The 23,893-nt window shown below is 35.1% G+C and overlaps 2 protein-coding genes across 2 annotated transcripts in view; one reads left to right on the top strand and one right to left on the bottom strand.

Moving 5' to 3' along the window:
• Positions 1-6,238, top strand: part of LOC146145745 (C-Maf-inducing protein-like) — a 63,037-nt gene extending 56,799 nt beyond the window's left edge. The window contains exons 19-20 of the mRNA XM_083389477.1: positions 1,261-1,363; positions 2,259-6,238. Of these exons, the coding sequence (XP_083245603.1) occupies positions 1,261-1,363; positions 2,259-2,398 (243 nt within the window). The 3' untranslated portion in view covers positions 2,399-6,238. The remainder of the gene's footprint in view (positions 1-1,260; positions 1,364-2,258) is intronic.
• A 7,494-nt stretch (positions 6,239-13,732) lies between these two features.
• Positions 13,733-23,766, bottom strand: LOC146145744 (solute carrier family 2, facilitated glucose transporter member 5-like). The gene is made up of 8 exons (XM_083390668.1): positions 23,752-23,766; positions 22,834-22,965; positions 22,053-22,293; positions 21,284-21,405; positions 20,424-20,594; positions 19,726-19,823; positions 17,581-17,752; positions 13,733-13,861 (listed from the first exon to the last, which is right to left on the bottom strand). The coding sequence occupies exons 1-8, from the start codon at positions 23,764-23,766 to the stop codon at positions 13,733-13,735; spliced, it is 1,080 nt and encodes a 359-aa protein (XP_083246794.1).
• Positions 23,767-23,893: the final 127 nt, after the last annotated feature.

Here is a 23,893-nt window from a genome sequence, read left to right as displayed (position 1 = left end):
TGGCTGCTGATGGTTTAGCAATGTCCCAAATTTACAGTTCAAGTCAGGTCCTTCGTTTAAAGCTTTAAAAATCGTAAAATAAAATATTTTTGAAACACACAAAGTCTAGCGATTAAAATTTGTTTGTTTGTTTGAAATCGCGTCATACTTAATTTGAAAATTTAGTGTTTTGCTCGCCAACTTGTTAGATATACAAAAATTGCTTCAAGTATCTTTGCCAGTTCTCGTAACAACGTTTATTCAACTTTTCAACAAAATGAACATTATACAGACCGCAGTCGTCTGATTAAACAAACCCGGTTTAAAACCTAATATTAGGTGTTTTTTGGGGGGATTTTTGATTGGTTAATTAATCCTACAATAAAGAAATAATTAATTATCTGACGCTAATGTTAACTGACAAATATTTTGAGTGTTACTTTATGCAACATTGTAAGGGCTTTTTATAAATGATTATAACTCCTTATTAATTGACCTATTTTTTGTTTGTTTCTGGAAATGCATATTGCAACTGCCGCTAATTGTTTTTAAAACGATTATGTTTAAAGCGACGATTTTGCGATTCATTCTTAAAGTTTTACTTTTCAGGGGTTTGCAATCTAATTATGCAATATTGGAATACAAAACATAAAAAAATATGGGTATCGGGATAAAATGTAAACTATCGGACATTATTATCCAATAATAAATCAGTTAACATACAAAGGTATTTTTACTTAAAAGCCTGTTTGCGATAATTCAGCAAAATATTTTTTGCCATTAACAATTTTCGTCCAGTTTTGCCTCAAAAAGTTTTTATCTATCGGTGGTCTTTTATATTATTTCATAAGGAAAACAAAATAGAATAGAAAAGCTCTTATGCAGCTAACGACCGCACTAACTTTTGTGTATCGCTATATTTCCTCTTTTCAAAGCCGACATTTGCACATAACTTGACGAAAAAGCGCAACATATTTGGGGCACTTTCGGCATATTTGTATTAATAGAAGACATACCTTTACACAAGGTTAAAAAAAATACAAGACACTCTTATTTTCACTCTTAACCACGCGCTCACGTTTGCCCAGTATAAACACGTCACGCTACACAAATAATAGTTTTGTTCTTTTTTTTTTGAAAGGATATAACAAATTTATTTAAAACGCAAAACAGTGCAGTTACTTAAAACGAAATTCTACTTTTGTAAGATAAAGCATGTATTACATTTTGGGGTTTAAGATCAAAATCATAGTTTTGTAAGAAAAAACTTTCTTTTTTCAGTTTGACGACAGCGGCCTCCAGTGGTTGTGCGACTCCGTCAACTTGACCTCACTTAACCTCTGCGAGACGCACGTCAGTGACAATGGGATTGGCTGTCTCGAAGGTCAGTGACCTTTTTGTTTCGATTGTACGTCGCTCTGAGCAGACGTGGACAATGAGATTTATTTTAGCTTTTTAAAATTAGATTAGAATTAGAATTACCGAATTCCTAAAAAATCGAATTTCAACTAGAATTTGAACAAGAATCACATTTAATTATTTACAATCTATTTGATTTAATCGCAATTTATTCCTACAAAAAAGGGGAGGGTTAATATGTGTGTGCTAACTTTTATTCCTTTTTTATGCTTTTACATACAAGTCGTTCCAACTAAAGAGTTTTAATTGAAATTCTGTGTTTTAACTAAGATTCTAAAAATGCCGTTGGACAAAATATAATTTTTGGTAAAATCCGAATTAGATTAGAATTAGAATTACCCGCATTTTGCTCTAATTTAATGAATTAGAATGCTAGAATTATGTAGTTGTCCAAGTCTGGCTCTGAGCATGCGATTTACACGTGCGAGTTTGATAGCTTATGCCGTTCGCAGCGGCTATAAATAATAATTGGAATGTGGACGCCAGTCAATGCGGACGTGTATTTTTCAAGGTAACGGCATTTTTAGGTTTTTGAAGTGTGACGAAAAAAATGCCATCGACGTTTTTTTTTTTTTATTAAAAGCAACAGAGTTTTTTCATTCATTTGCAATTTTAAAGCAATGATTAAAAAAAAAACATTTTTGCGATTCAGTCAACGCCACACTAGTCACATAAACCAAAATTAAAGTACAAGAAAATTTAGGGTAATCAAATAAAATTTTGTAAGATAATAAAATATAAGACAAAAATAGCCTAAATAACTAAAAAAAAGGTGTTTTTCGGGGGTTAATGGCCACGTGACTCCCTGGATCCGCCCCGAGCTTTCAAAGTTAAAAAAAATCATTTTTTTTTCACCACAGCAATGAGCAACCTGGAGCGGCTGAACCTTAACAGCACCCGAGTAAGCAGCGACACTTTCCTCCACCTGCAAAAGTCACTTCCAAACCTGCGCGACTGGGACGTAACCTACACCGAGGCCTGGTTCGGCCTCGACAACTGACGTCATCCAATCGTGACGTCACGTGGCAGGTCCGTCGCTTGTGACGTCACGCCAACCCGTGAGGAATGTGCATGGTCTTGATGCCAAGGCGAGGGTTCGGTTCGACAGGCAAACCGATGAACAACAAATAAACAAACCTTTGTGACGTCATTATTACCTCTTTATGACGTCATTAATACTTGTGTGACGTGGCGTGACGTAATGCGTCGTAATCAACGGCCCTACTCTTTTACTCTCTCTCTCTATGGCAGTGGTTCTCTTCGTTTAGTTCGCAGACCATTGTTTGTAACGCGAATGCTTTAAAACCTTATGCAGGGTCCCGAACAATTAACGCAAATGGAATACTATTGCGACCATAATTTATTTTTTTTACTTTTTTTGGCTACATTTGATTAGACAATAAATAATCTAGAATCTGCAGCTAAATTTACGTTTTTTTCATTTTCAACAACATTTTTTTTTTCAAATATTTATTTCGAGCCAGGTGTTATGTGGCAAACAAATTGTTCGGAACCACTGCTATACTTGTTACGTCATCCTTTACACATGTGTTGCTAATTATGACATCATCATTTTCGCGGTTGGGCAACAACCAGCACGACACGGCCAAGGGGTTTCGGTGCAATAGGTTTTTTTACATATGCCACTAGGTATACCTTAATAAAATTAAAACAGAAAGATCCCAAGGAAACTACGTGGGATCTTGTTTTGTGCGCGTTATTTTTTTCCACAAGCAATCTGAAAAGATTGTGTAAAAAAAATTATTTATGGCAATTTTTTACGCTTTTTTTGTTTATTTAAAGGCGATATGGCTGGAATTTCATCTCTGTGCTTTTTTGAAATGGCTTGTTAACCCACAGGTCCCGGGTTCGATTCTCAAAGGCTGACTTCTTTTTCTGTCATTTAGTGTTACTTTGTTAACTGGGCTGCTGCGGGCTTCTATTATTTCTTAGTTTTTAAGTTCATTTTAACTTATAGATTCTTCGTTTTCTATCTACCTTCGTTCAAAAAGCATTTCTGGACAAATGTCCATTAGTAAACAAGACAAGCAAAAAAAATTTTCTGATTTGTTTTATCTACGGACGTTTGCGATGATTAGATTTTAAACGTATTTTTGGTTTCAATTTTAAGCCAGTTTATATTCGTTTAAGATACGCCTGTGAGATGGTAATTGCAAAATAACAAACTGTTCGGTGTTCATCATTGGTTGTTCGCTGATGAAAGACTCTGTTTAAAGTACTTTTTTTTGTAATACCGTAGCTTTATACCTTTGAGCGATGTTCTGTGGAAAATACAGTTTGTTTTCAATCGAATTCCGAGTCTGTTGTGTTAATCATTAATTATCGAACTTTCCCAATTGCGCAGTTTTGGTTTGCCTTTATTGCCGATTCTGGTATAATCGATTATCGATCGATACTAGGTTGGTATCGTTGCCGACCCGATACTAAATGAATATTGGGATTTTTGCCATGACTTACGATCCAGCGTAGCGATTCTACATTCAAAGATAATTTTATTAAAAAGCGTAACAACTTAATGGAAACTAAACTTCTTCGCACCAAAGCAAATGTTTGGCCTATTAATCTGAAAAAAAAATATCTTGGGACTTCGATTTCATTAATTGTTCTTGTTCGTACGTAGTACTCTGTCGCGCTGACACTGTAATTAAACGTAACTTGTAAGTAATTGTAACTCTTTTAACGCTTATACCCAGACTCGTTTTACCGCTTATACCACTCAGTTCCCTTACCCTTCTTCACCACCTTATGTCGACATATAGCGATTTAATGTATGTCATCGTACATAACACACCCTTTGATATAGAAATCACGAAAAAGTTGGTAATTTTTTTTAAATTGTTCGTGACCCGCGGGTCACGCCGAAAAATGATTCCAAAATTTAAAATTTAAATGACAAAAAAAAACTTTACAAAAAATGAGTCGAAAATTGAAAATTTACATGATTTTTTCTGGAAAGTTCTTAATGCCTACTAATATTTATGAGAATTGAATGCTTCTACAATTGAAAATATTTTTAGTGATGGATCTGTGAAATTTTTTCGATAGGTTCAACAAATGAATTGTTATTTATGTGTTGTATTCAATTTCGTTCAAATATTTTTTCGGTCTTCTTTCCTTTCTTTATAAGTTTTGTACTTTCTATATAATCCTGAAATTAGTTTGTAGTTTTTGTTTACATAATACAATTAAGTCTATTAGGTCTAAGCCCCCGAGAAAAATTTAACAAAGTTCTAAACGTTGCTTCAACACAGAATAGAATAGTTCAATAAAGTGTTATATTGTATATTCCGAATATCGGACAAAGGCCGCTACAAAACAACTTTTTTAATTGGATGTTATCAGGTTTTCCAATTGGTGACAAATAACCATCGGTTGTTTTGTGACTTTGCTATAGTCTTTTTGCAATTTATTATTTTAGCTTTATTTTAATTACACTGCCCTCTTTAAATATCGATGTTTTTTGGATTTTCTAAAAAGTTACAAAAAAAAAACTTGTTCGCAAACTTCTGGCCTACTACTACTAGCATTTACCCTTTCGTAAAACGTGCTGTTAAACCAGCTCTTTTTACTCTTAACCATTTCTTCTTTTCGCGCGGTCGTTTGTTCTTTAAACATGCAGCTGGTGAAACTCTTCTCCCTTGTGTTGTGCTTCACTTTCAGCGCATTTTTTCATCTTTATTCGGAAAGTGCCGGTTTTTTTGCAAATCTATTGTTGATCGATTATTATATGTAAAATGTATTTTTTGGGGGGAAATGTAATATTTTAATGAAGCGCATCCAGTATTGTGTTCTACCGTAACTGGATCTGCCCGGATGGCCAAGTAAAAACGAAATCTATTAAACCAACAACAACTATTAAAGTTCACAAGCTTGTCAAAAACGGTGATAACAGGATACCAACTTCATTTTGTTGGGTCCAAAAAACAACAAAGTTTTCGAATTTACAAAGTTTTTTTAACGGTTTCTTTCTAACCTACCTGAAGTTTGCAAAAAAGTTCGCAAGCTTCTCGAAAAATCCCACAATGGAACACAAAATGCATTTGTTACGACCAAAGTTGGTCAAAAGGCTTCAATAACCGCAATCCTTCGTTTTGAACAAAAAGGTTATTCCTGCGTTATTAGACCCCGTGTTTTATACGCCTAAGCTAACCGTTTGAACTAGGGATGTCCGATAATATCGGATCGGAGCGGATACCACGTGGTAGTATCGGTACTCGCCCGATACTTATCGATACCGATCCAATAGCAAGTTATTGTACGATTTTACTAATTCATTGCGATCCAAAGGCGCTATTTTACGTTGACTTAAAAAAACTAAAGATAGCTAATCTTCTCAACGCTTAATCAGATTTTGACCTCGAAACTTGAATAAAATGCCCTTTAAGGTTTCAATTTTATCTGTTTTTGAATCTTTGATCATCTTGATGTTGGTATATTCGCGGATCACGATACTTTTTGTAAAATAACGGCTATCGAGTTTTACAATAAAATGCAAGTATCCGAGATCCCTATAGATGGGGCGTGTGCAACGAATTCCCAGACGAAAACATTGCGTTTAAGTTGTTTTGAGCGCAAAAAACGTCAGACAATCACGCATGTTGTGCTTATTTCTCTCTCTTTCACTTTTATGTGCTTTCAATTGTGCCGCATTCTATCTTTCGCCAGTCTAGACTGCAAAATACCAGTGTTTGAGCGGCAGATCGCGAAGTATTTTAGGCTGATTCATTCGGATCACCAGATCCACTTCTCTCTTCTTCTTTATAACAGTTTTTACTCGTTTTCGAAGGACAATTGTGTGTTTTGCAACGCTTTGTGTTAAGTCGTGACAAATTCTTGTATTGTTTTTGTTCGCCTATACTATTCCATTAAAACAGTGGTTCTCAATATTGCTTTATTTAGTTGGGCCCTCCTTCCATGCTATCAAAACTAGTTCATGTAGCAAGAAGGTTTAATTACAAAAAGTTCAACAGCATACTTGACAATCTCTCAAGGCACGCAGTTCGAAAACTGCGGTCTTAAACAATTCAAATTTAAACTTGTTTTTCCACGAAAACTGGCCTGTGCAAGTCATTTTTCCACGCCATTTGTGCTCAAATATAGGCTACGGATTGCTTTCGGAGGACGAAAACAGTTTAGCAGGAATAGTCCCTGAAACAAATATAAAGTTTCATAGCTGGGAACAACTGGTTTATAATTAAAATTTTATATGATAGTCAGAGGCGCCCGCAGAAATTGTTCGAGGGGTGTAGGGTAATTTGAAAATATGTTCATAATTTAACTTCAGTATCTATGATGATATTACTGTGTAGGTAGGTTATACGATTTTATAACAGTAGAAGTTTATATACAAATCAATATTATTCCATATGTAACTTAGTAAAACTGATATACAATGATAAAATAATCGCATTTTGTAGGGGGCGCCCACGATGGCAGTGGCCTCTTGAGACTAAGTCTGCTGTGTTAAAGCAAATACAAAGTACGAATGAAAATTTTAGATCTCTAACGTAAATATTGGATGCTGTTTTGAAAATCCAAATGCCATATGTTAAACTTAAGCAGTTATGAGTTTTGTTCGAATATTAAAACATAGCCCCGTTTAAAGAGTATATCTTGTAGTTTATGTCGTAAAAAGCTGCGAGAAAACTCGACAATTAGGTAGCAACTTGACTAAATATTAATATTTTGTCAAAATTTCATGCTGAAAGTGTGTTTGTTGGACTGCTAAAGCGAATAAAAAGGTGTGTGTGAAAATTTTAAATCTCTAACCTCAATATTGTATGCTGTTTGGGACTTTAAAATCGAAAGGCCATATGTTGAATTTGAGCAGTTATAAATTTTTGATCGAATGGTAAGTATAAATAACCCGGTTGATATTGACTACTAGCATTACCGGTAGCTCTTTTTTAAAGAGCATGTGTTGTAGGTAATATCGTAAAAAATCAAGTAGAATTGTCGACAATTTGATAGTAATATGACTGAATATCAATATTCATAAATATTAATATTTTATTGCTGGATTGCTGAAATAAAATTAGGGAATTTGTAAAAAAATAGATTTCTTCCGTAAGAAAGCTCTACAATATGGTTGGTAATACCATAGAATATTAATTACAAAAAAAAGAAAAAAAAGTGTTTGCTGTTTTGCTGAAGCAAATAGAAAGAAGGTAGAAAACTTTCAGCTAATAAGCGGCACAACTTTCGGAGATATTGCATTGTAAAAATCCAAGCGCGCCTAGTTTGATTAAGCTGGTTGCAGAAGACATACTGACACGAGTGACCAGATCAGGGTTGCCAGATTGGCCTTTTTAAGGCCAAATTGCTTGAATTTGGCTTTTTTTTAGAGTCGGTTGGCCTTAGAAATTATACATTTGGCGTTAAATTTGGCTTTTTTTTTTAATTGAAATCCACTACAAGTAATAAAATATCGATTAATATGAATTTTATAGACATCCATCATTTTAGAATTATAGTTTCAACTCTCAAAACTTTGTATACAGAAACGCAACGTGTTCACTTTTTAAACTATATGCTTTCAAAAATTCAGTTGCTGAGCAAATACCTTTTAAATTACCGTTATTGTGATGAGTAAATAACATTAATGATCATAGACTTGTTACAAAAGAATCTTTTGTTGGTGTAGCAGTGTCTATCATCTTCTTGGACACACCAACAGTGCGAGAAATCCTTTTTGGTTTTTCACAAAAGAATCTCGTTTGTAATAAGCATATTAATCAAGGCGGTAATAGGCTACTCACATAGTCCTAAATACAATGATAAATTTAGCTTGATTTATTGATGACATTTTAATATTGATTGCTTTATATTTGGCGTTCTTATAAAAAGTGTTCAGATCTGCTCAACACAAGGACTCTTTCCTGTTGGACCTTGCTAAGATATTGCCTCCTATAATTCCCACCGCATTTTTTTTATTTTCCTTTTTTTGGAATTTAACTAGGATAACAACCATAATAATAAATATTAGAACTATGTAGATGCAGGTTAAGTTATCAGTTATCTGGTTCTATTATTTTAACCTAACCTATTTAATGTATAGGCTACATTTAAAAAGCACAATTTATATTTATTATTGTGGTTATTCTAGTTGACTTCAAGCTTGCACAAGAACTGGAAATTTACTATAATTTCAATTTGTAACTAGTTTCAGTGTATTATATTTACTTATTATTATATTTTACCCCTTTATGTTGAATACAAACGGGTAAATATTCATTTGGCCTTAAAACCTTTTCATAGTCTGGCAACCCTGGACCAGATTGGTTCTTACAAAACAACGCGCTTGACCTCAAAATTGTTTTTTTGGCATTTTGGCGCTGGTCTAGAATCTTACCACAGGGTTGAAACAATTATTAAAGCAACGCACAATATTTGGGTTAGGGTGGGTCAGATATTATTATTTAATAATATTGCTTAACCTACCCAAACCCACACCCTAACCCAAATAATGTTTGTTGTGTTAGGATTGTAGACCAGCGCCGGGATTTTTTGCCTTATTTTGTTAAATTAGCAATACACACTCTCAATAGCGCGAAATTTTTAATTGTACCTCTGTTTCTCTTAAATTGATTGCCATTTTTTATTATATAGGCTTTACAGTTGCATATTTTTAAAGAGACTCCATCCCTTGAGACCAAAATAAGAACAACATCAACTTTAGAATAAAATACAGTTTGGAATAATGTGCAAATGGACTAACACTTGTAGTCGTAATAATGACAAAATCGGAATCAGGCCTAAATTGCCAAAATAATGCTTAAACAACCTTTTATCTAACCCCAAACACCATCCATAACTTACACTAACTCCCCAATATTTTCAACCCTAACATAATTGCTAACACCACAAACCACCTGCCCATAAGCCCAAACAGGGGACAAAAAACCCAAATGTTGACAGCAATTGGCCAATGCCAAACAGTCCCCCAATCATCCCATACCCTTTCCCTACAGTCTTGAACATAATTTTGTCCATTCAAGTCTTAATCCGATAAATTTTGGGCTTCATTCGACATGTTAGGAATATCTAGAGTAGACCATTTTAGATCTTATTCTATCGTGGTCATTACTGCGAATTCATCATGTCAGTGGTCTTAGTACTATGTTAGGCCATAGGCCTACAGATTATCTGATTTAGATATTTGTTGCTTTGCAGGTTTTGTGTTTTCTACTTCAAAGTACTGTGGATCAGCTAAGCTTAATAGGAAAGTAAAAATACATGTTTTATATATTAAATTATTTTTTTCCTTTTGCTCGTGGCGCACCTGACAGCCTTCTATGACGCACCATTGAGAAGCGCTGGCCTATCTCATGAAGACATTGCAGTCTAATTTTGGCATCGTACGTTAAATCAGACAGAACGGAAGTAACTTTATTACCGCCACGCAATTTTAACTTTTTTTTCAATCAGGGAAGAAGATATCTAGGAACAACTAAGCAGTTTGTTCTCACAGTAGCTGGAAGCCCCAAGCAGTATTTTCGAGTTTGACTGGATCACTGTTTTATGCTCTCACCAAAACGTGGTTATTTATTGATTGGTTGTATTACATTTAATCTCCGAATTTTGCATATTTTCAATGATTTTTTTCAATGATGCCTAGAAGCTATTTGACCGGATTGGTATTGTATGCTTGTACCGGTTAGTGATTATAATGTCAATTTGAACTACTTTAGTAAATATCATCTTCCATTTAACTTGCATATGGAAAACCAAACATGCTGAAACACCAGGTTAAAAGTTACATTGTCCCTGCGCAGTCGTACTCTTAGTCATGGCCACAGCAACGTATTTAGTAAAAAATCACCATGGAATGCACCTAGTAGCGAAAAATTGCTTAAATGTGCTAAACTTCTGTAGTGCTTTCGTTTTCTGTTATAGCACTTTAATTACGGCCGTGCCAGTTTTAGAAGAGGTTAATTGCCCAACAACCATGAAACTTTGATATGTGAACTTGTGAAGTGTGGTACACAGTCCATTTTCCAAAAGAAATGGACTAATTTTTTGGCTTTCGCACTTCGCACTACTGTCCACCCAGTCTGCATTCTGTGGCAGGTGCACACCTGATTTTTTCTAAAGCAATTTGCGTGTAAACCTGAAATGTTATATTGCAAACTTAAACTTAAAAGAAAAGTTAATTTGTGGTAGGATTTCCAACCAACATGATTGCATGCATGCACACCCGATATCTCAGGCTGAGGTGCCATTAAATGCAAACTGGCTGTCCACGGATCTGCAAACCAGAATCTTTTTTTTTTCTAACACTGTGGACAGTACTTTAAAAAAGTTCAATAGTTGGATATTGGTGATCAAACTTGAGTTTTCGAAGTATATATTGCACACAGCTTTACCAAAAAAATAGTTTTGTACGTTTTTGAATTCATTAAAAAGTGCGAATTTTAATGTTTGGAAGTGGGTAGAAAATATCTTTAAACAAATTTCACCTTCACTGATTTTATGGTTTTCTTTAACGTTGATAGATTTTTGTAAATACCGCACAATATTTTCATTATTTCATAGATTAGTCTTATCCAGGTTGACCAGATAAATTTTCTCAAAAACAGGCCAAATATGAGAAAATGGCCAAATGATTTTCTAAACACCAAAATACCACTTTGGCAGCTATGAGAGCAAACTGCTTATATTCTTCTTGTACATCTTTTTTTTGTACAGGGCTAGCAACATTTATATTTAGTCCTATAGGCATTTTGTATGATGAAAGGAATTATTTCCCCGAACACTAATTCCACTGCATTTGAGGAAATATTTCTGCATGATGATCTACTGATTTAGTAGACAAATGAAGAGCTATTCCAACAGCTGAATGAAGATCTACTATTTTGACACCATCAAATATTTTCTTGCACTGGGAACATTTATTTAAGGATGCATTGGTACGTGTAATATTTTCTTATTAGCAGCTATAATACTAAACTTTACAGTCAAAGTAACAAAGCTTGCAATACGCTTCATTTAATCCATTTGGTAGAAGCCAACAAAATGTTTTTTTCCAAGTTTTATTCTACTTACGTTGGTATTCGTAACATAATTTTTATTTAAGGATATGATATTATCCTTAAATTCATGTTATTACAGATTAAAAAGTTGCTTTAACTTAACTCTAGGGTTTTGCCACTACAACTATAAAAGACCAAACAAAAAATTTGTGGCCAATAGCTTGCAACAAAGGGCCAAATTTTAAGTTTTAGCAAAAAAGGCCAATCTGGGGCAGCATTATGAACAGTTCCTCGCTCGCTAAGTTAACGAGCTTGTTTTAGCGAGGGATAAGCGAGCGAGAAACTCGCAAACGCATTTGGTATTACGAACGATCCTCGTCAACACCTCGCTATAACGAGACGCATGCGCGAGAGAATGCGTCAAAACACAAGAAAAAGGATGACTGACTCAGCAAAATTGTTGCAGAAACGATGTTTGGCGCTTTGTTTTGGAAATCGTTTAGCTGTTTTTGAATGTTAGATTTATTATAAAACAATTTTCAAGGTGAACCGCGTGAATTTAATTCCTAATTAGTCCTGTAGAAAAGGGTTTTGGGAAGCAACGTTTGGCGCTGGTCTATAATTCTACCACAACGCACAATATTTGAGTATTAAATAATGAATATAAAAATACTAGACACATGCTAACTTGCACCTTAACCCAAATATTGTTGATTTAATAATTGTGGTAGGATTTTAAACCAGTGCCCAACATTTATATATATACGTCTAAAAATAAATTAATTATTTTAAAACTTTTTATTCATTTGTACCTATATTTAGTTAGCTAGATTCTGTAAACATTTTGACAATAAATCTCCAGGATGCAACTACAGCAGTCACACTGGAATTTTTAAACTGTAGCTGCAACATGCTGCTGGTGTTACAGTCGCATGACTTTCACCGGGAAATTGTGCATGAAACTGAATGTACAGGCTCTGTATAAAGAGTTAAAGACATTCATATTCAGTGTTGAAAAACCATGTATTACTACTTTTCCGAGAAAATAATAAAACTTCGGGAACACTGAAAAAAGCAGTCTAATTTTGGCATTTCACGAATAAGTCTTGTAGCAGGAGAGCAGCATGAGAACCACCGACAACATTGTATGGATCAATACATACAAGGTGGTAAAATACAAATTAGTCTTGAATCATCTTACTTTCAAAGAGCGAGACAATGGAATAGTTGGTGTGCAGTTTGTGCATAAATAGTGTTTTCTTCAAGTTCCAAACATAGCTATCACATTTCTTTAAGTTCCAAACATGCTGTATTTCAACTATTTATATTTGAAAACATAATTCACAATTATCTTGCCTCAATATTTTGCTGTGGGAATTTTTTTGACTTACTAAAATAATGCTTTAGCTAAACTTATTTCTTTCTTAAAGTTAATTATTTTCAAGTTTATATTCACTTATACACCATGTTTTTGTGACTCAAATATACTTTATAAGCTTACCAAATACAACAGCATATTTTTAATACAATAGTGGATTTTGTTTGTATTTCTGTATGCACTTTTGGCCCTAAGGTTTTTTTGATGATTTAATACAAAACTATGTTGTTTCCAAAATAACATAAGTTTTATAAAGTTTGTCTTTACTTTTGAAGCTCTTATTTAATCATAATAAATGAATCATGACAGATGCTGGACCACTGGTACACCATGGTCTTATAATACCTCTATTGTAACAGTTATTTATAGAAAAATAATATTTTGATGCAAAATGCACATGCATGAATATCATTTGGTAAAAAATACCTCTCTGTTTTTAAATGTTCATATTTTTGTTATTAGTTGATTAGTACTGAATGTATTTGTTTATTAAACTGACTCAAAGGCACCAATAAAATGAGTCATGGCATAAATTTGCTGCTTTTGTAAATCCTTCAGTTGGATAAAGAAATAAAACCGTTTTGGTGACATGACATATTTTCATCCATCAAGTTTCGGACACAAATCGACATAATGTGCCGGACAAAAATGAAGTTCTGAAAAACATCGGCTTAAAAATTTACACAAAAATAATTTTTTTATCCCATATTACGTCTCCATGACCGATATATCTAAATTAGTAATGAGTTTTCCTACAAAAATAATTGTCGCTAAAAGAAAAAGGCGAATAAATTCTTAATTTCACACACATCCTTTTAAAACACGCAACCGTAAAATAGAAATACATGTTATGACTATGGCTTTGCTTGTCTTTATTTCATATTACCGCAGTGGGCAATATGTTTGTGGCAAGGTCTGATACAATCGCACTTAACAGCATTCGCCAAAAATTGCAGGTTGTTATTTACATAAAGTGGGCTTGAATTTCGTTTTGCGTCTTCCCCGTTGTGTCGGGAAGAAAAAGCAGTTGGAAGATAAAATAAAGGATTGTGCATCCCAGCCAAACCGTCATTGAGTAAGCTCCCATTGCAATCTAATAAAAATCAAGATATGTTTTGTTTCCAAAGGACCGTTGTTAAACATTAAATGCAAAAATCTATTTTTCACATGCCGTTATAAAAAAAAAACGTAATCCTTAAAAAGTAATGCCAAAGCCAAGTAGGTGGAGTTCGACAATATCCTAAAATTTACGTTTCGTTACGGGCCTGTAGCACCATCAGCTATTGACTGATACAAGCGTTTGTCAAAATTAATTTACATAACTTTTTTGCTTCGACACTCATTTCAGGCTACATTAGAGATCCGTGCATGGTGTACCCCACCAAGCCTAAAAAGTAATTGATATTTTGGTTTAGTCAACGATGTGGAGCCTTAGAACAAAAAGGTGGTTTGACCAACGTTAACTCATCCGTTTACAAATGTTAGCATATTTAACACAAATCAATGCTTTATGGTCGGACGATAACAGAAAAAGATGGGTAATATCAATAACAAAACACCGTTGCGAAAACCGCAAAAAAAAGTTGGCGGCTGGTTTGACCAAAGCTGTGCTTAGTGGTTGACAGTGAAGGCAAAGTTACAAGATGCCGACAAACGTACCCGTAAATAGGGAGGTATGAATCCAACGATCCACGCCAAGGATTGAAAAACAAAGGCTCCGTATCCAAAGGCAGTGGTTCGTGTTGGTTCAATTGTAATCTCGCCCAGCAAGACGAACGTGGCAATATTAATACCACCGAAGAAACTAGAAAGCAACGAATAACTTAGCAAACAACTGCTTTACCTGGCCTGTTGATCAAACATAAAGATACATATTCAAAGCATGGAGCAGGCAACGATGTGTCTGTCGTTTATAAAGAAAACAAGACAATACGCCAAACTTGTTGGTTATAACTACAGAGTAACTAAAATGTTGTGCACCTTTTTGTATGGCGCAGTTGCTTAATCGGCGCTGTTGGCCTTCGGGGCAGTGAAGATGCATGTAAACAGCATGGAACAGGCAATGATGCTTTTATCGTTTACCGACAACTCTGAGCCCCTGTATCTTGGTCAGTAGAACGACTGTGCCTGTTTGACCTAGGTCGTGAGTAGGGATGCTCAAAGTAGAATATCGAATCCTTGGATTCGAATCCAAATGGGATTCGAATCCAATTCTGCCATTTATTTCGGGTAATTGGAACCGATATAATTTAATCTTTTACCGCGGATTGTTGCGCCTAATTGCACAAACGCGTGTGGTAAGTTGGCCTGTCGCTGCGGCGACCAATTTACAGTGCTTGCTTTAAATGTAACCTGGTAGTGCAGTGTCAGCGTTTTTTCGGGCGACCAATTACCGCGTCTCGCGATAACGTTCGTCTAATAATTAAGTGTCAATCAAGCGTTATTGGGCGAGCGGCTAACGTGTAATGTCTGGTGTGCAGTTCGCAATTTAAAAATGCGTTAAGTTGCAAAAGTAACATTACGTTGTAAAACGTGCTGGCCGTCCACAAAATGCGCTATGGGGCTACTTAAGGTCAACTTTAGGCCAATATTCAGGGAAGTTAAGCAGTTATGCAGAACGTAATTGTCAAGAATTCGTTATGTCAATAATAACTTTGTATTCTTTGGAGTACATCATTTGACTGCATAACAGATCATGTTAGTCAAAAAAGAAGCAATAAGACTTAATAATGCTTTCAAAATCAGGACCGAATTGCTTAAGACTTCTGTGTGCAGTGTTGCATTTGCTCACTTTTGGCAAAAATATAAGTTTTGGACACAACCTGGATAGTTGATTGTGGGCCCTGTAGGGTAGATTAAGATTAATCCCTTCCCCAAACAAAATCGAGGATAAATAATTTAATAAAAATATGCCAGGATTCGCTATTCTGGATTCGTTATTCTAGATTCGAAACCTATTATTCTAGAATACCTTGGGATTCTACTTTGAACATCCCTAGTCGTGAGTTCGAAGCTCCCCGCAGGCAAATTATTTCAGAGATAGGCATAAAAACAAGCCGTATACAAAACAGAAAAACGTAATATGCGGTTTGTTTTTCTTGTCAAAATAGAAAATCAAATCAGTTAACCTTTTAAGTAAATTAGTTTTATAAAGAATGATAGAAAAGTAATACAAATTAATAATAATATTTACGAAAGTAATTTACCTGCAGAAAAACACAGCCGATGAAATGATGGCGATGATGGGCATGACAGTAGGTGCTAGATGGAGAGTAGCTTGACTAATCGTAAAAGTTGTGAGTGAAATGATGATGAGGATCGTTGCTCCAATATTGATTTTGTATCCACCAATGCGGCCCACGAGGAACGTCTACTATTTTCGCCATTATTTCTTGGTCAGTTATAAAAAATATTTTTTTTTTTTTTTTTTTTTTTTTTTTTTTTAGTGGTTCCAAACTTAATCTGAGTGGTTCCCAACTTATTCTGAGTGGTACCAAACTAATTGAGTGGTTCCAAACTTATTGCGTCCTTATGAACACAAATAGTTCTTTATCGCAACATTTTCGCGAATTTTAGAATGGTATGGCTTTCGAAATTACGCTCCTTGCGAAAGTATACCAAGATTACTACATAGTCAAAATATTGTAATTTTCTACGTTTTAGATCAGCGGCTTTCAAACTGGGGTCCGTAAAGCATTTTCAAAAGGTCCGCAATGAAATTAGTCTTTAAGGTTTTCAACATTAGGCTTTAGCGAATGTTTTTAAACACTAGTTTATGTTTCAAACATTATCTTTCATCATGATTGTCTTATAGTTATGCTTAATTATTCCATAATATAGCGTTTCTTATGATGTCTCTTGTGACACTATAAAGCATATAGGACACAACCTGGATAGTTGATTGTGGGCCCTGTAGGGTAGATTAAGATTAATCCCTTCCCCAAACAAAATCGAGGATAAATAATTTAATAAAAATATGCCAGGATTCGCTATTCTGGATTCGTTATTCTAGATTCGAAACCTATTATTCTAGAATACCTTGGGATTCTACTTTGAACATCCCTAGTCGTGAGTTCGAAGCTCCCCGCAGGCAAATTATTTCAGAGATAGGCATAAAAACAAGCCGTATACAAAACAGAAAAACGTAATATGCGGTTTGTTTTTCTTGTCAAAATAGAAAATCAAATCAGTTAACCTTTTAAGTAAATTAGTTTTATAAAGAATGATAGAAAAGTAATACAAATTAATAATAATATTTACGAAAGTAATTTACCTGCAGAAAAACACAGCCGATGAAATGATGGCGATGATGGGCATGACAGTAGGATCAGCGGCTTTCAAACTGGGGTCCGTAAAGCATTTTCAAAAGGTCCGCAATGAAATTAGTCTTTAAGGTTTTCAACATTAGGCTTTAGCGAATGTTTTTAAACACTAGTTTATGTTTCAAACATTATCTTTCATCATGATTGTCTTATAGTTATGCTTAATTATTCCATAATATAGCGTTTCTTATGATGTCTCTTGTGACACTATAAAGCATATATAATAATTTACTACCTATCGTTCGCATTAGTTAGAAAATTGTTACATTAGAAAGAAATCGTTACCGTGTACTACAAGAAACATGGGTCATCTGACCCTTGAATTTTTGTAGGGCCGCGAAATTTCAAAATAGTTGCAACGGGTCCGCCAAGCGAATTTTTAGTAAAGTTGGGGAACCGCGGTTTTAGATAACCACGATGTAGATTTGCTAGAAGTTTTAAACCAACATTACAGGTTTTGTTTTAAAAATCTCGAAATAAATTTCTTTACCCCAAGTATTGTGGCAGCACATTGCAAGACGAACACGCCAATAGTGCAGTAAGTGACGTTTTCCTTGGAGATTCCGGCTTGCAGAAATACACGGTCGGCGTAGAAAACGAAGTTGTTCACTCCCGTTAACATGAATCCAGCATACATTGCAAACACGGCTATTAGCTGGTTTCTAAAATGTGACAAATAACACTAACACCGGGTGTTGATATTGTGTGATATGAAGTTATTTTAAAATTACATCCTAAGTCCAAGTCAAGTTCCAGTCCAAGTCAAAAATTAGAGCAAGTCAACTTCAAGTCAAGTATACTTCAAGTTAAGTGTCTTAAAAATAAAACTAATTAAGTTGGTAAGCGCGTCTGATTACGAGGAATAATTCATGTAAAAAATAACATAAACGCAACATGTAGCAAAATTAGGATAAGTAACTAAATTTTTGTCTAATGAAAACATGTTATTTTAACCAAGTTATTGTCGAAATGACTTAAGACTAGTGAAGTCATTTGCCCAAAAGACTTTAATTTGAGTCAAGTCATTCTGCCCACAAGACTTAAGTTAACTCAGGCCATTTGAAAACAGTTACTCAAGTGCACCTAAGTGACAAGTCATTACAACACTGGATATGTGAATATGTTTTTCAATGCTGAACACTATTAGACATGGTGTATGCGGTTATTCATAGCAGGATTGTCATAAAACCAGCAGGCGACCTTTACTATTTTCGTTCATATTAACAACGCATTGTGTAGATTTCACCCCATGATGAATAGTGTATTTGTCGGACACCTTAAATACCTTATTTCTACAGTTTAACAACATATTAAAGTTATTAAATAATAGTTACAAGGGGCGGCTCCAGGAGGGCACATGGCCATGCCCCCAGACTGTAGTTTTTGCGTATTTAAACTAATGCAACATATGTCACACTTCGATTGCTGGTAATTTTTCTTATGTGTCTATTAGTATTTTTATAAATTAGTTTCAGCCCAAGGTCGTAGTGCGTCTTTTCGCACCCTCTAAATTCAACCACTTTTTTCAACTTACACAGTTTAAGGTGTTTTATCGTGGATTGAATGTAACACCTATCACCTGAAGCTTTAACAAAACACACACACCGTGGGGTATCCTTTAGGTTACTTTTTTTATAACGTAAGGTTTTTCTTAACTTTGTGACGTCAAGTGATACGTCACTTTGTAACGTCACGTAATAGCGTGAGTTAGTGACGTCATCTCTAAAAAATAATCATGCCCCCAAACAAAATTTTGTGATCCGCACCTGTTATTGGATATAACTAGATAATACTTCGATTCATTTTTTAAATGATTCTGGCCAGTGTTCCCTTTAAGAAAATTTTCTACTGCGCAAATATTTTTTGTGGTGCGCAAGAATATTTTAAGACTGCGTTGGCAGGGGCCCAGCGGCAGATCAATGTGTTTTGTTTTGGGGCTAGGCGTGACAATTTTAAAGATGACGTCACCTAGCGTGACGTCACGAAACAAATATTCTCAAGAAACTTGCACGTGTAACTGCAATCGAGTTAAATATGTGCAAGAATATGGCAACAAAGCGGTCCCGCAAAAAAATATCTGAATATTTGGGTTAAATTGATAAAATGTCTGTTGAAAAATAGGATGCGTGAAAAATAGGATGCTTTAGCGCACAATCAAGAATCACGAACAATTCGCTCATTTGCATTTATCAAGAAGATTTTTATTTTTGAGAGCCATTATTGACCCCACAACTGAATCTGCACAGAAATTGCGTTAAAAATTTACGCCTAAAAATGCATTTCGGTTTCATGATGTCATTTAGTTCTACGTGAGATAAAAAACAAACATACACAGCATCATGGATGATGAAAACCCGACCAATCGTCAATGCGGAATTGATTTGTCTACATGCTTTTAGTTACAAACATCAACGAAAAAATGGCCAATGCAAAATGCTTAAACTGTTGTGGCAAAAAAAGTAAAGATATTTTTTAGCTTTACGGTGTGAATGATCAAAGTGCGCAAAAGCAAATTTTACTGCGCAATTTGTCGGGTGTGGCTGCGCAGTTGCGCACCTTAGGGGGAACACTGATTCTGGCCCATCGCGGTATTTCAGAAGCTCTACGCAATGAATCAGTTAAACATATCATGAACCTGTATTGTTTGGTTTGAAGCATTTCTTTGATTCCGACGATGGTTGTGGTAGCGTAAACTTCTTTTTTTATTTCGGCAATTTCGCTACTGAGATCTGCCTAAAAGACAAAAGAATTTACAAAGCAAGAAAACTGTCTAAGAGAAAATTAGAAACGAATTCCATAAAATAAAAATAAGGTAAATTATGTTTCCTATCTTGGTTTAATTTGTCAACCAAATTGTCAAATGAAAAACTTGTTTTTAAGACTACGTTAAGAGAAACTATTGCCTGTTTAATGAACAGTAGGCCAATTTACATTACTGTTCAAGGATTCAACGCAAGATCTTGGTTATATCTCCCTTTATCTTACGAGTGTTTACTCCTTAGGAATATCGTATAAGTAAGCTGCCATTTGATTGTTATTTCCTTCTTAAGCTAGCGGTTTACTCTTTCACCAATATTAGCCTACTCTACACGGATCTGCAATGCAGATTGATAAATGAATTGCAAATCCAAAAAGGTCGACTAGATCGATATCATCTTGATTAAGACATTAAGTGAAGATGATACAAGCTCGTATTGAAACGTCTTAATCAAGATGAAGTCGTTCTACTCGACCTTTTTGACGTTGTAATTCATTATCAAGCTACATTATAGATTCATGATATGTGTATTTTTTTAAATGATATATTTGACAATTTAATCGCCTTCCACATACATCACTACCCTTCCTTAGTTTCCTCAGCGACTCCGTCGCTTCCTCTTGTTTGTTTTTCCGAATCAAGTAGTAAGGTGATTCTGGGATCCAGATGCTAAATACGAGATAGATCAAGGCAGGAATTGCACCGAGAGCCACCTGAATAGGCCATCTGTCGATGCTACCTAGAGCCTGTCAATAGAAACTTTATTTTGAGAGTTTTTATTCTTTTAATCAGTTGTCATTGGAAGGCGATTAAATATAGTTTTGATAGACACTGTAGGCAAAATATCTTAGTCTTTTTTTCGCTTGCCTTATGGAATGAGAGTCCCTGTAGAATGTATAGACTGTATAGCAACATTAATATATACAAGGGGAAAACCTGTTTCTATGTTCCACTTTTTAAACTTTGCGGTGTCTCTGTTAAACGATTAACATCATGAACTACATTTTTAATATAAAGGTTACAAGTAAAAGCACACAGCCACTGTAAATCAATATCTGTTATAATTAAACAATTACGTTACTACACTTAAGCTACACTATAGTCTAGTGATGTCCGATACTTGATACTTCGTTCCGATACCAAATGACGTCACAATTTTGGTAATACTAGCCAAATTACTGAAATGTAAAAATTCAAAGGTAATTTTGGCTAGATTATTAGGCCAAAAAAGTTAAGTTACCAACAGTTGTTAACCTATACTATCTTTGAAAAAAACACCCTATATTAATTTGGCATCGGATCGGCACCGATACCACCCTAGTATCGGACGAGAACCGATACTACCACTCGATAACGGGTATCGGCTCCGATTCGATAATATCGGACATTCATACTATATATATTCCCTCTTTTATGCACAGCAATTTTTTTTTACCTTTGGGTGTGCCACTGACGGTCCGAATATAAAGCCGACGGTTAGGGCAATCACTGAACTACTTTGCCACATCGCCCTCATGTTTTGAGCACTCATTTCAGTCATTAGCATTGGGACCAAAGCTGCGAAAAGAAATCACAAAAAAAAGTTGCAGTTTTGTTTTTAATTTTAGTAAATAATTTAATGTATCGGGGTAACGCCAACGAAAACATCTTCAATTGTGTGTATGGTCTGGGCAATTACAAACACATTTCTAAATAGGACAGATCGGCATTTTTAAATGGAACAAACCAAAAGCCACCGGAATTATCAGCTCATAAGGGCCTTAAAGTTTACAACCAAACATGCCTCGTGTATAGTTCTGTATAGGGTTTAAACGTTTGTGACTCTTAATGTTAGCAGCTGCTAGGACAACATCTTGCCAAGTTTGCCTATTTTGTTCTAGCCAATCGTAATACCCCAGCCAATGCAATTAGGCTTCAAACATGTTGCTGTGGCAAATGAGTAGCTCACACCTATGTAAAATCACTATTGAAACACCTAATTAATTATACACACATGATAAACTTGCCCCGTATTGAATTGCGTTATCCGTTTTAAGATTTTTAGGCCCAGGCTTAGAACCACCGTCTTAAAGAAAAACTACAAGCTACAAAGATAAACACCCCAACTATGACCGTGTAGTTGTTTGTGTCCAACAGGATGCCAGAATTAAATGTTAAAATCCATTTGTTTAACGAACCGTAAAACACCCCAAACGGGAATCCACCGATGAATCTTCCCAGGATCATGGCTTCATATGATCCTGTGAGTTTTCCAACCAACGCAATGATAATCACGGCAATGATGTGGGTTATGTGGCAGATCTGAAGGTAGTGCTTCCGTGACAAGAACGAAAGGAATAACTTGGTGGTGATGCCACCGAAAAATCCCCCGGCGACCAACATGGACATCGTGAGAGTTAGAAGAGCCAACCAAACGCTTTCCGGCATCGGTTCTCCATACCTGGACTTAACGTAAAAGCGCAAAAACACATTTAGTTTGTTGCTGTCGACGTGATACCTTCGTTGACTGGTTGTACTTTATTCCCAGCATTTTTGCAACTGTACTCTATTATAGTTGTAAGTTAAAAACAATACACGAATAGAAGTTTAGTTACGGTACTCAAAATAAGCTCATATTACAAAACATACAGCAAACAGAAGTAAGCATGCTATGTTTTTACCCAAACGACATTTTCAGACTTGTGAAACAACACTACTAGACAGAAAATCGTAAATGTAAATTTTATCCTTTTTTGACCAATTTACAGCATATTGAGACTACAAGATCTTTCTGCATTGTATTAACTAACAAATCGTTAGATTTACCTACAGTACAGCAGAAAAAATCTATTCAATAACAACTAAGCTATTTTGTTACATATTTTTTGAAGTAAAAGCATTTAATATTTCTGGTTAAAATAGCACTAGTTAAGGAATTAGGCACAACCTGTTTAAGTTAGGGCTTTAATCTATAAATTTCTCGCCTTTGTTTTACCATCAACTTACAGAGTAGGTCTCGTTGTAGATTGTATTTAGCACAGGTATGATGGGACCGAACTCTGTGGCGAAGTATCCAATCGAAAAGAATGCGGTCGTGCTTGTGATAAAAAGGCACAATGATCCAAACAGTGAGTTTTGCTGTGAAAAATAAACAATGGAAGAGGCTTAATGTCAGGTATTCCGCGAAATAACGTATGCTGAAATAACCTAATAAATGATGAATTGACTTAATTTTACTTATGTCACGGTTTGTAAAAGACTTTTACTCCGGTGCTGAAATAGCCTAATAAACTGATGAATTGACTTCATTTTATTTGTGTCACGGATTTTAAGTTGACTTTACCTAAATCATTTAGGAAAACAAAAGAAATAATCTTTGTAAATGGCCGTATTTGTCTAATTCTAAATAGAGGAATCAGGTGGCACTGTACAAAGACAAATTGTATTAGGTTCTCGACAAGCTTTCGCACAACCGTGCTTCATCAGGTCAAAGTGTAAATGAAAACAATTAAAATGCACGTAAAGGCACAGGCGCAAGTAAAAGGCGATAAGAATAATGTTGTAAGTCAATGAGTTAAATGAGTATGAACTTCCACTTGTTGTTTTGCCTAATGCAAATTGCCTACACTCCTTAATTTTGTGCAGAATAAATGTCTTGTTTGCTTTTTGCAAATATTTCATGACATCGAATGAGTTTACTGAGTGAAAGCTTGGTGTTTGTAAATGGCGTTACTTAAATATGCAGTATCTTGGAGCAGGGTTTCCCAAACTGTGGTCCGTGGACAGGTGGTGGTCTGCGGCGATATGACAAGAAATGAAAAACTCAAACATATACGTTGTACAGTGCGTATTACCCTTTCAAAAAAATCCCGCAGTTATTAATGATTTCGAAAGCTTTTTGGGATCCAGTATCGTAAATCTTACTTGTTGCGCCTTCATTTTAGTTCACAAGTTGTTTACGGAAAACTCTCGTATTTCTCGTCTATGACGTAATAATATATTCTTATCGCCATTCGGAACTTAAGTTTTGGTGAGAATTGAGATCACTTCAACCGTTTGCCTACGC

This window comes from Ascidiella aspersa, chromosome 5 (assembly GCF_963924565.1).
Source record: "Ascidiella aspersa chromosome 5, kaAscAspe10.2, whole genome shotgun sequence".
Taxonomy (NCBI): domain Eukaryota; kingdom Metazoa; phylum Chordata; class Ascidiacea; order Phlebobranchia; family Ascidiidae; genus Ascidiella; species Ascidiella aspersa.
This window is presented reverse-complemented; position numbering and strand designations above follow the sequence as displayed.

Excerpts from the sequence above, each read along its gene's own strand:
- LOC146145744 (XM_083390668.1), bottom strand. Across the intron at positions 17,753-19,725 it reads CTTCAAACCAAACAATACAG|AAACCAGCTAATAGCCGTGT; the intron begins GTTCATGATATG and ends GTCACATTTTAG. Across the intron at positions 13,862-17,580 it reads GTGCTGCCACAATACTTGGG|ATTGCAATGGGAGCTTACTC; the intron begins GTAAAGAAATTT and ends GATTTTTATTAG.